The 12,547-nt window shown below is 42.2% G+C and overlaps 2 protein-coding genes across 2 annotated transcripts in view; one reads left to right on the top strand and one right to left on the bottom strand.

The window, feature by feature from the left end:
• The window catches only part of ME1 (malic enzyme 1), a 141,872-nt gene extending 134,491 nt beyond the window's left edge, over positions 1-7,381 (top strand). Inside the window, exons 12-13 of the mRNA XM_009649151.2 lie at positions 4,849-4,947; positions 7,223-7,381. Of these exons, the coding sequence (XP_009647446.1) occupies positions 4,849-4,947; positions 7,223-7,381 (258 nt within the window). The remainder of the gene's footprint in view (positions 1-4,848; positions 4,948-7,222) is intronic.
• Positions 7,382-11,676: 4,295 nt separating this feature from the next.
• The window catches only part of RWDD2A (RWD domain containing 2A), a 2,944-nt gene continuing 2,073 nt past the window's right edge, over positions 11,677-12,547 (bottom strand). Inside the window, 1 exon segment of the mRNA XM_035888554.1 lies at positions 11,677-12,239. Within this exon segment, the coding sequence (XP_035744447.1) occupies positions 11,677-12,239 (563 nt within the window).

The raw sequence follows: 12,547 nt of genomic DNA on the forward strand, positions 1-12,547 counted from the left end.
GCGTAGGCCCTTAGCTGAAATTAGAGTACAAAGGAGAGGCAAAAGTGCTTTTTGTTTTGTTTTCTTGGCTTTTTTTAATGGAAGGATAAAATCAAAATCGTTTCATGTGGGTTTTAGAATAGTGGTTAGTTTTCTCTGTTTGAAATGGAAGCAACCGAGATGCTGCAAAATTTAAAGCACCAAACCCGTGCATTTTAGACAGAGGGTCCTTCTCAGATTGTAGTGGTAGCTTACCTGAAAAAAGAAAGCATAAAAAATAAGCAGCCCGGGCTGCATGCCTGCACCTCCTGTCGTCTTGCTTTGCCACCTTTCCAATTAAATCTGATAAAAGTCACAAATAGCTTATTGTAACTACAACAAAATCTACTTTCAGTGCTCTTTTCTTCCTGCCAAATAAAATAGAATGCAACTTTGATTTTGGATGATAAATCTAAGGTACTGTAAGCTGTAATACCTCTTAATTGCAGGCAATTGCTCTGTGATGACAAGGGACATTACCTATTCTTCTGAGTCCTACCAAACACAACAAAAGGGACAAAGAATTATGAACTAATGAAATATTCTTGGCATGTGTGGCCTACATTAAAGTTATTCCAGAAATAATCCTACTAAATCCTTTCGCTATAGAGAATACATCCTCCAAAAGCCCAGATGCCCCCACTTGCTTTATGCCATTTGTCCTGTCTTGGCTGCCTTTCATTTAGGTTCTGCAATAAGGCTTAGCTAATTTCTCTATTAAAAACTTGAATTAATTAAAATTTAAAACATGAAAATAGCCATACTGGGTTGGACCTAAGAGCCAAACAGCTCAGTACCTTCCTGTGAAAGTAATCAGTAGCAGAAGCTGAGGAAAAGAGGATAAATAAGGGGAAAAACCAGAGTGATGTCTGCTGAAATGGCTTCTCAGCTTCTGGCAGCCTGTACTATATGGCCTTCCTGCGCTGGAAGTTTGATCCCTGTATGGATTTCTCTTTCATAAATGAGCCTAGTGGCTTTTTAAACATGTTTACACATTTGAACATCTTTTGGCAATTAGTGTCACAATTTAATTATGAGTTCTGTGGAAAAAGCAGCTCTCCTCTTATGATTCCCTGCTGGCTGATGATTTGGGTTCCCTATAGTGCCATGAGAAATGTTCACCTTCAGTTGTCTTTTGTATTTTCTTTCAGTCTTCTCTTTTTTTCCTCCCAGGTCTATTTTATTATTTTTTGTCTCCTTGCACAAAAAAATAACCTTTTGATCATCCTTGTTATTCTTCATAAGCCCGGGTGATTCTATCCCATTCTTCTTTGAAGTAGAGGGAGCAAACACGCACTCTGTTCAAAGTGGTGTTACACTGTGGATTTATACAGTGGCATAATTACATTTTCTCTGTCGCCTCTTATTTTCTTAATATTTTTAAATGTGGATTCAGCATTTCTTCCCCTGCCACTGAACTGATGTTCTCAAGGAGCGTTTTTCAGAGACCACATGAAGAAGGCCTTGTTCTCTTTGAAAATGCTTGTCTCTGTGTTTTTGCATAGCTTTTAATGCTGTTACAGGAGTATGTCAGAAGGAACAGCATGGCATCTATAAAGTTAAGCTGGCTACCTCTCCCACTTCGAGCACTGCCCAAATGTTATGTGGTTTGCTTTCTATCAACCCCGTCACAAAGTAGAAGCACTCTACTCCAGAACCTTTTTTTTCCAGTGATGCATTACACTAACAGCAACTTGCTGTTGATTTCTTCAGATTTCATCTTTCCTGCAGAGCCTGTTAGCAGCAGAAATCTGATGTTGTAAGCCCCTCTTTACACATGCAGATGCACGTCTTGTTTTATCGAAGGGCTGCGTGTCATTTTTAAATAACCTAGTTGCTATTACGGAAAGCAAAAACTAGATTTTATGTTGTCTTAGCTCCCCCTGGTGGGTTTTTATCTCTGCTGTGTTTCTCAATATCAGATTAAAAGGTAAACAAATATTTTCCTTTACTCGTTATACTCAACAAGAGTATAATCTCATGTTAGCATTTCCACTCTGAATGGAAAAGCGTACTACACCTACCAGCATGCTGGGTAGATTGCAGAAGAGAGCACTGTTTCTCTCTGAGCCTGGAGTTACTAAGGTGTTTGCTCTTTAATTCAAACTACTTACCTACTTCTGCCAGGAAGGGTGAATCGATGACAGCCAGGCATCTCTTCTGATGCAGTCCTAGTTGTTTGCAAGCAACATACAGGAGGTCCTATTTCCCGCATGCAAGAGGAACTGTAGGAAGCAGTTTGTGCTCTCTTTCAAGTATCTTCCTAGTATGCTCCCTCAAAAGTTCACTTCTTGCTTTCTTTTTGGGCCGTGTTATCAGTTTCATTTCACAGTGTTTCCTGGATTTTCCTGGTGTTTTCAGAACCTCTTGATGGGTCCTACACGGCTCCACCAGACACTTTCCAGACCAGAGTTTTCCTTCCATCCACAGAGTACCCCCACAGGTCCCATCACGCAGTATTATCCCCGCACTCCTGGATCAGTCAGTGGTTTGGTTCTCACCTTTTGTTATCTAAGCTGCAATTGCACAAAAACATATCATTTCTCCTGATGGGAACACTGAGGTTGCCTCTGCATTGCTCTTCTATTCTGAATGGCCTTCTGGAGCACATACTCCACCTTGGTCCACAATGTGGCATGGCCTTGGGAGGAGAGAGGGACTGGTTTCCTTTTGGATGAAACTATATCAAAGGATACACTCTGGGAGCAAGCCTAGAGCACTAAGTATCAATGGAAACTGTTTCTAAAACTGTAAGAGGTTTAAGAAGTACGAGCTGGCACTGTACAAAGAACCTGCTTTCCTTGTGACTGTTACCTGTTCCCAGCTGCTCAAAGGGCAAGAGACATCCTTCCAAATCAAGACAGAGGAATTTGAAATTTGGATTTTGCTGATGTAAATGGCTCTTAATGTTTTTTAAAGATTTGGTTTGAGAATTGTAGTAGAGGATGTTAGAGAAGGTAGCTGTTGAACACTACATAAAGTTAGACCGTTTTTAATATATGAATTTTGTGCTTAGTTTGCTTAGAAGGTATTTAGATTTGGTTTCAACTAGCAGCTTTCTAGAAGGTACACAAGAGCAGTTAAAGAAATGAAACCTTCAAGTCCAAGGAAGAGATTACAGAGTAGAAGACAGGTTAGCGAATGGGCAAGAGCTGATTCTCAGGCTCAGCAAATCCCAATCTGGCTCACCCTGAAAGGCTATTTTCTGTTTCAGATCCCCATATAACAAACAAATTTTAGCTACTGATAGCAGAAATATCATTAGACACAAAGGCAGTCCCAGGACCCTTTGCTTCTTAAAAGGTATCTGTTGCAGGAATAGATGAAGTTCATGAAGTAAAGCCCATAAGCAAACAGTGCAAGCAGTGTCTCTCCTCACTCTGCAGAGAATGTCCTCACACCTCACAGGAATAGAAGGTTTTTCATACGGCCAATGAGTAAACAGTAAAAAAAAAAAACTTCTCCAGCTTGCTATGCTTTCCTAATCTGTTCATTGCTGGAGACGACAAGAGAACATTTCCAGTCTTGCTAGGAAGATGAAACAAGAATATTCAGGCCATAGAGGAGAGGCTTCTCTCAGATGTGCCTCAGAACTTCAGTATTGTTCCTTGCTTCCCCTGGTCAGTCTGGTGAAAAATCAAGCAAAGAGCAAAATAATTTTGGAACATGTCCAGAGGAGAGTAATGAAGCTGTTGAGGGGTCTGTTCAAATCTTATGAGGAGTGGCTGAGGGAACTGGGGTTGTTTAGCCTGGAGAAGAGGAGTCTGAGGGGATACCTTATCACCTTCTTCAACTGCCTGAAAGGAGGCTGTAGCCAGGTGGGTGTTGGTCTCTTCTGCCTGGTAACAAGTGATAGGACAAGCGGAAATGGCCTCAAGTTGTGCCAGGGCAGGTTCAGGTTGGACATTAGGAAAGATTTCTTTACCAAAAGGGCTGTCAAGCATTGAAATGGGCTGCCCAGGGAAGTGGTTGAGTCCCCATCCCTGGAGGTATTTAAAAGACGAGGCAGACGAGGTGCTTAGGGCCATGGTTTAGTGGTGGGATGGCAGTGTTAGGTTCACGGTTGGACTTGATGATCTTAAAGGTCTTCTCCAACCTAAACAATTCTATGATTCTAGGAATTTCTTTAGTTACATGGTATGGTTGAGATGACAGACCCACTGCAGCCCTCAACTGGAGTGGACAGACTTTTTTTAGCAGCACTGTTTTTTCTGTCCCAGCAAGCCAGAATTTAGCATTAGACCTTCTATTTCTAAATCTGACTGCAGTGACCAGCAGGGCTTTAAAAGACCCTGGGTAATCTTACCTTTATTTGACTTTGGTCTGTGGTTGACCATACTTACTTTTTGGATCTCATACAGGCTAGATGTGTGAGCTGGACACACAGCAAACCTGCTCGGCCACCAGTAATTTTATTCAAGGCATTTTACACTTACGGGTTTCAGCTCTGTTCTCTGCACAGGATGACGTGACAACTGCCAGAATAACAGCTGCTTCTTTAATTTTAGAAGTCTGTGGCCCAACTACAATTGACGGCTGCAATTTATATCTCATGGTGAACTATTTGCGAGTTTATGTGTGTCACGGACTTATTTGAGACTTGAATAAGTCTTACTGTCTGAGCGAGAAAGGGGCACAACTCCCTAAATTTCTAGCTCTTGTGTAGCTACTCCTAATGATAAGGCTGGTTGTAAAAAACACTGCCCAGGTGGATTAAGCAGTATCTGTGTGATTTGCCAAAGCGGAACCGTTTCTTTGCTTAAGGTCGCTGTCTAGTTAAGCTACAGCTGCACCTGCATTTCGAGTTAAACATGTCTGCTTTGTTTCTAGGTAATAGCTCAGCAAGTTTCAGAGGAGAATTTACAGGAAGGTCGTCTGTACCCTCCATTAGTCACTATTCAGCACGTGTCACTGAAAATTGCTGTGAGGGTAAGTCATTTCAGTCTTTTGTAGCTGCTTCTCTTCCCACGCTCTCTACATCATTGAGCACTCGGTTTGATCTCCTAACACACCGCCACACAAGCTGAAGTTGGTTTACGTCAATCAATCTTGGACAAGTAGCAGTTTCAAAACTAAATTTAGATTCATAAATGTAAATTTAATGCAAATACAGGAAGGAAAGATACAGAACTATAGCAAGTGTTTATGTCTGTAGAGCCCAAACTGTACAAACCGGTGGGGTTAGGACCAGGTCCTCAGGCTTACAGCCATGCGAGCTGCACAGCTGAAGGCTTTTGGGCCCTTCATGATTATCAGTTGCCTGTCAAGAGAGGAAGTGTCACCCTGAGTCCAGGCATTATTCCCTTTTGTTCCCACCCTTACTCTGCCCTATCAAAATAAGCAACTACAGGGGTTGCTTTTTGGTTTATGGCTCAGGTTTAGGTCAAAGGTTGTTCAGGTGGTTGGTTTTTACTGGCAAATACAGAGTTGATGCAGATAGATTTTCAGTATCAGACCTAACCCCACAGTTTTCCAAGAAATCTGGCTGCCCTGGAGGGAAGAAGAGGAAGCTTTCAAATAATGTATTTACCCCAGTCCCGCCCTTATTCTGGTTTTTGAGGGCTTTTTTTTTTTTTTAATCCCAGCATTTTTAGGAGGTTATTTTGCTGGTCTCCTCTGACCGTTTTTGCTCCAGTTGTTGTTTTCTCTCTTGGTCCTCTTACTGTGAATAATTCCACTTATTGCATATTCTTTTGGAAGAGTAACAAGGAGCCCTCATGCATGAAGCAGTTCCCCTAGCGTCACTCATTCTGTATATTAAAAAATAAAAGAAAGTCCGTCTTGCAATTCACGTTGTCTTAGGCAAGTAATAACTCTGTTCTGCAGATGTCAAAATGTTACCTAGATTGCTCAGGAGAAAGCAAACCGCCTGTGCGTTTGGCAGACACACAGTCATGGAAACTCCTCCTCTACTTGCATGTGTGTTGCATAAAATTAAAAAAAAAAAAAAAATGGAAACTGTTACCAAACAATTCTTTCTGCCTGTTCTCTGTTGAAACTTCAGTCCTGCAAATACCTTGTTCTGGCTCGTAAAGCCCAAGAGGTTTAGCAATGGCCTCTGCCTTTTCCAGGGGAGGAATGCTCTCAAAATTTTTTGGAATACCAAATGTGGGGTATAAATTCAGGCCTCATTCACCCAATATAATTATGCACACAGACCTGAAGATGAACTCTTACATAAACAACCGAAGTCCTTCTCAGTCAAATCAGGTTGGGCTTCAGATTAATCCTAGAAAGGAAGCCTAAATGCAGTAACTTTTCCACTTAGGGCCTCAGCTTCTCACCAAGCTGAAACATTCATGTTTTAAAGGGAGAGCTAAGGGGAGCAGGAGGGAGACCATCTCCCTTTGATCCCATGCAGGAGCATTTCTCTGTTTGCCAAATGCAGTCTGAAGGAAATATTTCCAAAGAGAGCTGCTGCGTAAAACCAGTCTGTCAAATGTCAAACTTCTGTTGTTTCGCTGATGAATGTTCAGTCAAAAGCTACACATCTCTCAAGCAGGTGTTCTGCAGACGTGAGGCTGCTTTGATGGGCTGAGTGGGCTCCGACCCCTTCTAAACTGCATTTTTATTGCAGTTATGGTTGTGATGCATAATTGATTCACCTAGGTATGGTCTGGGTGAGGAAAAAGCAAGCAAATATTTGTGTTTTCCCCCAACCATCCCTAGAATTAAACCTGTGCACAGTGTAGGACTAGTTTTTTATCATGAGTTTACCTTTAAGAAATATATTATCAAACTATGATAAATAACAAATTTCTGTAAGACGCAGGGAGCGTGGAGCTTTGAACAAATCACACTTTCCTTGCAGTGCTTTGGAGAAGACGGTAAACCAGGGTAATCTGACAACGGAAGGGCAGAAACTGTATCTCAGTGCGTGAGGTTTGCAGAATATTTTATCCACCGCTGCGCAATAAAAGCTAAGATATTATTGGACACGGAGCAGCACTGCATTTGTAAAAGCAAAGACACGTAATCCCCTTCAAAAGCAGCACGAGTCAGGCTCACTTAAATGCAAACCTCATCCTGTTCCCGGTCTTATTTGCTGCCTGCTAGCCCGGATCCAGTGTGAGTACGGGTGACTGTCAGCACTGGAGAAGATGAAGTTTTATCTTGATTTTGAACTAATTCCTGCTTTTAAATCCTGTTAAATGTACTCAAATAGTTTATCAGGACTAATTAGGATTTTAATGCATCTTTCCAGATCGCAGAAGAAGCCTACAGGAATAACACTGCCTCCATCTATCCCCAGCCCGAGGACCTAGAAGCCTTCATCCGCTCTCAGGTTTACAGTACTGATTATAACAGCTTTGTGGCTGACTCCTACACCTGGCCTGAAGAAGCCATGAAAGTGAAACTGTAAATATTTAATGAAGAATGAACAAACTAGCAGCAGTTAAAAAGCATTAAAATATTCAGAACACTTCTGCCTAGGAAGCCTAAGAATAGCTGATTTTTTAAGATGCAGGAAACCTTTTCTAAATTGTAATATGTGGTTAGAAACTCAGATTCAGAAATCATATTAATTATACATGAGAAAATAAAAATTAATCTGAGAAATACATTTGTGGTTTTTGAGGTTTTTTTGTTATTATTTTACTTGAGATAGCCTATGCTGTAGTTCGACGGATCTTTTTGTTGTCAAAACAAGGGGTTGTACCTTGAGTTGAGAGTTTTGTCACAAATGTCAGTGAGAACTTAAGCAGACAAATTGGCACCATGGAAAATTAAGAAATACCTATGGTGACTGTTAATCCATTACAGGTCACAATGTAGCTTGCATAAATTGTCACGCTATTATTTAAAAATAATAATAAAAAATCAAAATCCACTTCAAAGACTAGCAAGTTCAGGATATTTTCCTCCCCAGAAAAGCTTTATCGGTCACTCCTGTGAGGAGTAATGAAGATTTTCTAACAAGAACTGAACCTGCAGAACCTTTTGTTCGCATGTAATTAGAGTAATGTTACTGAGCTGAGCTGAAGCCCTGTAAATGATTAAAGGTTTCATTCCCCCAGCAAGGTAACTGCTGGTTTTGATAATGCCGTAATTTGGCCTAGAGTTCATGGAAGTGCTTGGACTCCATGCTCTTAGCAGAAAGGGAGTATCAAAATGCTATGAATGGACGTCTCTTTGACTAAGTATTTTCTTACAAGCATCAGCCATCTGGCTATTAGTAGGTTCTTAATATATGAAACCCAATGAATTCCTCTAGTACTTGAGACCAATGTGTTTTTAAACACACATCATATGCGATAAAGTATTATTCTTTGTAACAAACTTCCAAATCACCTAGCTGAGGTCTACTAGGTGAGTAGTTATTATGGGGAAAGAGAGTGTATCATTATGGGGGGAACAGACACGTTTCATTAATTCTTTGATATTTACTGCATATTTCCCTCACTTGCTACTATTGCAATGCTCAGTTTCGTTAGTGTGGTCTTTAAAACAGTTTTTACACCACCACTGATAATTCAGCACGCTGAGTATGTGCATTTGCACGCTGATTTCAGCTCAAGAGATCTTACTTTTTTTTACCCTTTCTCACCTGTCAACCAGTTATCAAAAGTGATGCCTGGCAGTGACCCTTATTCTTTCTTCTCCAAAAAAAAGTGATTCCCTCTGCAAACTGCAGTGGAAGCAGCCAGGGCTCATGACCTGTATTATTCTGGATTCGTAATTAGCATTTCCAGAAGCAAAAGTCACAAGTCCATGGCTTTCCTTAGGAAGATGCATGACTGGATTGTACTATCAGCAGTTTCCTCCTTTAAAAAAAAAAAAAAAAAAAAAAAGAACAAATCTTGGGCTCAGAATAAAGCTTTAGACAGCTCTAACTCCAAATTGTTGGACCATCCTCCTGCGCAGACTTTCTGACCTATGCCAGCATTGCCTTCCCCATTTCCCTCTGGCTGAAATCTCAAGGCCTATTTCTAAACCGGTTTGGTTTGCTACTTTAAAGGAAAAAGTTTATCGTTTGGCAACTTCCCAACAGGACTGATTGCAAATTGTTTTATTGCTTCTGAGTGATCACCCTGTGGAATCCGCTCTCATACATCAATGCTCTAAAAAAAACCCAAAGAATGATTAGTTGTTACAGAATTACCACTCCAAGAAAAATGCAGTACACTTTCCGGCCAGTTCTGGAAACAAAGCGTACTTGAGCATATTTTTTTTTTTTCTGGTATCGTGTTACAGAAGCATCTTTGGAAAACCAAAAATGAATTTTATTTATCCAGCCCCTCAGCTCTGCCCCCACTGCGACCGACTGCAGGTCTTGGATTCATGAAGAGGAGAGGCACTTTTTCCCTCACTGCATAATGGGAGCCTGTAAACGTTTTGTGCCTTTCACTGTGCTTTTGGCCAAAGTGATGATTGTACGTACAACATAGTTACCACAGTGAAGGAATATATGTTAATCATCATTCTGAGCAACCAGAAATACTGCCATCCCCTGTATTTCAATATATTGCTATTATGAAAGGAACATTAAAGCCCGTCCTTGCGTTTCATTGAGATAAAGTAGTATCTGTTATTTTTGTAGTCGTCAGCTGAGTTACTGAAACAGAGTCTTTAAAGCAGCTCTGCTGAGAGGGATCTGGGAGTCCTGGTGGACGACAAGCTGACCATGAGCCAGCAATGTGCCCTGGTTGCCAAGAAGGCCAATGGTATCCTGGGGTGCATTAAGAGGAGTGTGGCCAGCAGGTCGAGGGAGGTTATCCTCCCCCTCTACTCTGCCCTGGGGAGACCCCACCTGGAGTACTGTGTCCAGTTCTGGGCTCCCCAGCTCAAGAAAGATGAGGAACTCCTAGAAAGAGTCCAGAGGAGAGCAACAAGGATGATAAAGGGACTGGAGCACCTCCCCTACGAGGAAAGGCTGAGAGAGTTGGGCTTGTTCAGCCTGAAGAAGAGAAGACTGAGAGGGGACCTCATCAATATGTACAAATATCTTAAGGGTGGAAGTCAAGAGGATGGAGCCAGACTCTTCTCAGTGGTGTCCAGCGACAGGACTAGGGGCAACGGGTGCAAACTGAAACATAAGAGGTTTCAGTTGAATATGAGGAAAAGCTTCTTTACTGTGAGGGTGACGGAGCACTGGAACAGGCTGCCCAGGGGGGTTGTGGAGTCTCCTTCTCTGGAGATATTCAAAGCCTGCCTGGATGAAGTCCTGTGTAACATGCTCTAGGAGAACCTGCTTTAGCAGGGGGGGTTGGACTGGATGACCTCCCGAGGTCCCTTCCAAACCTTACGATTCTGTGATTCTGTGATAAGAAAAGCACCGTGAGGCCAGCTGAGCCCCGGAGCGGCTGCCCGGTCAGACTGTGCAGGTCTCGACCTCAGGTCTTCAGGGCCCAGCCCCTCAACCAAAGTGGCTTTGCTTTTAGATTCAAACGGCCGAACCTCTACAGCTCAACGGTAAGTCTGCTTTAATTGCCTGGTACCAATTTTCACATTACGGCGCTCAATGACGAAGCAGAAGGCGGTAAGCTGGTGGTTCTCTAAGGCACCGCCACCGGGGACTTTGCAGTAGCATTCTTGGTCGACATAAGGTCCCTTCCAACCCAAACTCTTCTATGATTCCATGATATTATATTGATGGCGTTTAACTATGATAATCCATTATAAATTGGAAGACTGAATTGCAACTCGCTATCTAAATACCTACTCAGCACACTAGTCTGTAGGAAGGTGCTGCCTAATGAGACATTAATATCATTTCCTGTCACAAGCTACTGGAAAATTGTCTCTCAGTACTGATCTGACATAGAAAAGATGGGTAAAGTTATATGTATTTTTATTTAATATATACTCTATAGTTTTTTCATTTTTATATCTTTTACATGTATTTCCTTATGTAACGTAGGAAAAAAGAAAAGAACCCTAAACTTTGTCTCATTTTACTCATTCTCATTTCCAAGGTGCCTGGCCTAACAATGTAAATGTAAAACACTGTGAGTCGAGGAGCTGAAAAATTGCTCTTTACATAACCAGACCGTAATGCAATGATAGGAAGAGGACGGCAAAAATGGTGGTGTTGGCAATACGGGTGCTACTCAAAGCAGACAAGGGATGGGTCATGCGGGCTTCTTTCTCCTCCCCGCTCCCCACCCATTATTTTAAAGCAAAACTTGGCTCTGTGGTTGGACACAAGCCTTTGCATTTCATGGATTAGTTGAATGAAGCGAGAGCTGATGCTTCGTGGAGTAGTAAAAGACACTGCATGCGCCAATCCATGAACGTAGGGGTGCGATTTCCTTGAGCTGGGGTGTGCTTTTGTACTGGAAACTGCATGAATCTGCGACTGCAGCCACTTGGTATCCCACAACTGTATGTAGAAGTTACCACAGCTTAGTAACACGCGGCGCAGTACAGATGAGGAGACAGAAGCGTGTAATTCAGGATGCTACAGCGTGGGATGTTTATCGCCTTGCAAGCACTTTGAGGTGTGGCTCATAGTGACAAATGCCTCTTTTAGGGTCTCAGAAAATAAGTAAATGCCTCTGAAAATTCAGAATAGAAGCTAATATTAACTCCTTGAACAACAGTTCTCCTATGTTGAAGTTTCCATTTTCACAGTAGCTATAAGGTACAATATTTCAATGTTAGCATCATCTCTTGCTGTCCAAAATCAGAACTCCCTATGCAGTTTCTCTCATTCTCTCAAAGTTTGCCTTTGACACCAAATAAAATCCAAAAAATATGCCCACTTTGATGTTATCTCAGGAGTTCTAGGAACTGGCCAAGATCCATGTGATAGTTGTTCCTCAGGCCATAATCTCCATGTGCCTGAAACTGTAGGTCTTCAAAAGCAGGGAAGAGACAATTATCGATTTTTCCCTCCTTTTCTCCATTCGCCACACGCTTGCATGAAATATGCTTCCAGCTGGGATACCTAACAGCATGCCAAAACTCTTGACAGTTTTCTCGGAGTCCCTCCACACAGATCACACCAGGTTTCCCCGTTAGGCAGAAGCCAGTCAGATTTAACTTCTTTGCACTGTCAAAAATCTCTTTCCTCAGTTCCTGCCTATATATATGATGGCTGTAGATCCACATACAATGAGATGTTTCTTTAACTACGGCTTCTTTTGAGGCCCTGTCAGAAGAGATCTTACTGTTTTCCAAGTAAGGTGGACTGGTTTTTTTCACCCATTGCACAGCTTCGTATCTAGACAGTTCACTTGAACCTAAAGAGCCGATGTGAGTGTCGTGGTTTAACCCGGCTGGCAACTCAGCACCACGCAGCCGCTCGCTCACTCCCCCCCCTCCCTCAGTGGGATGGGGGAGAGAATCGGAAAGAAAATAAAAGGTTAGAGCCGAGGGCTGAGATAAAGACAGTTTAATAAGAGAAAATAATAATAATAGTAATAATGAGAATGATAACAGAATATACAGAATATACAAAACGAATGAGGCACAAGGCAATTGCTCACCACCCACCGACCAATGCCCAGCCCGTCCTGAGCCACGAGCAGTCCCCGAGCCGTGAGCAGTCTCCCCGCGACCGCCCGACCGAAATTAACCCCCCCCC

The sequence above is a fragment of the Egretta garzetta genome, unplaced genomic scaffold (assembly GCF_000687185.1).
Source record: "Egretta garzetta isolate BGI_Z169 unplaced genomic scaffold, ASM68718v1 scaffold430, whole genome shotgun sequence".
Taxonomy (NCBI): domain Eukaryota; kingdom Metazoa; phylum Chordata; class Aves; order Pelecaniformes; family Ardeidae; genus Egretta; species Egretta garzetta.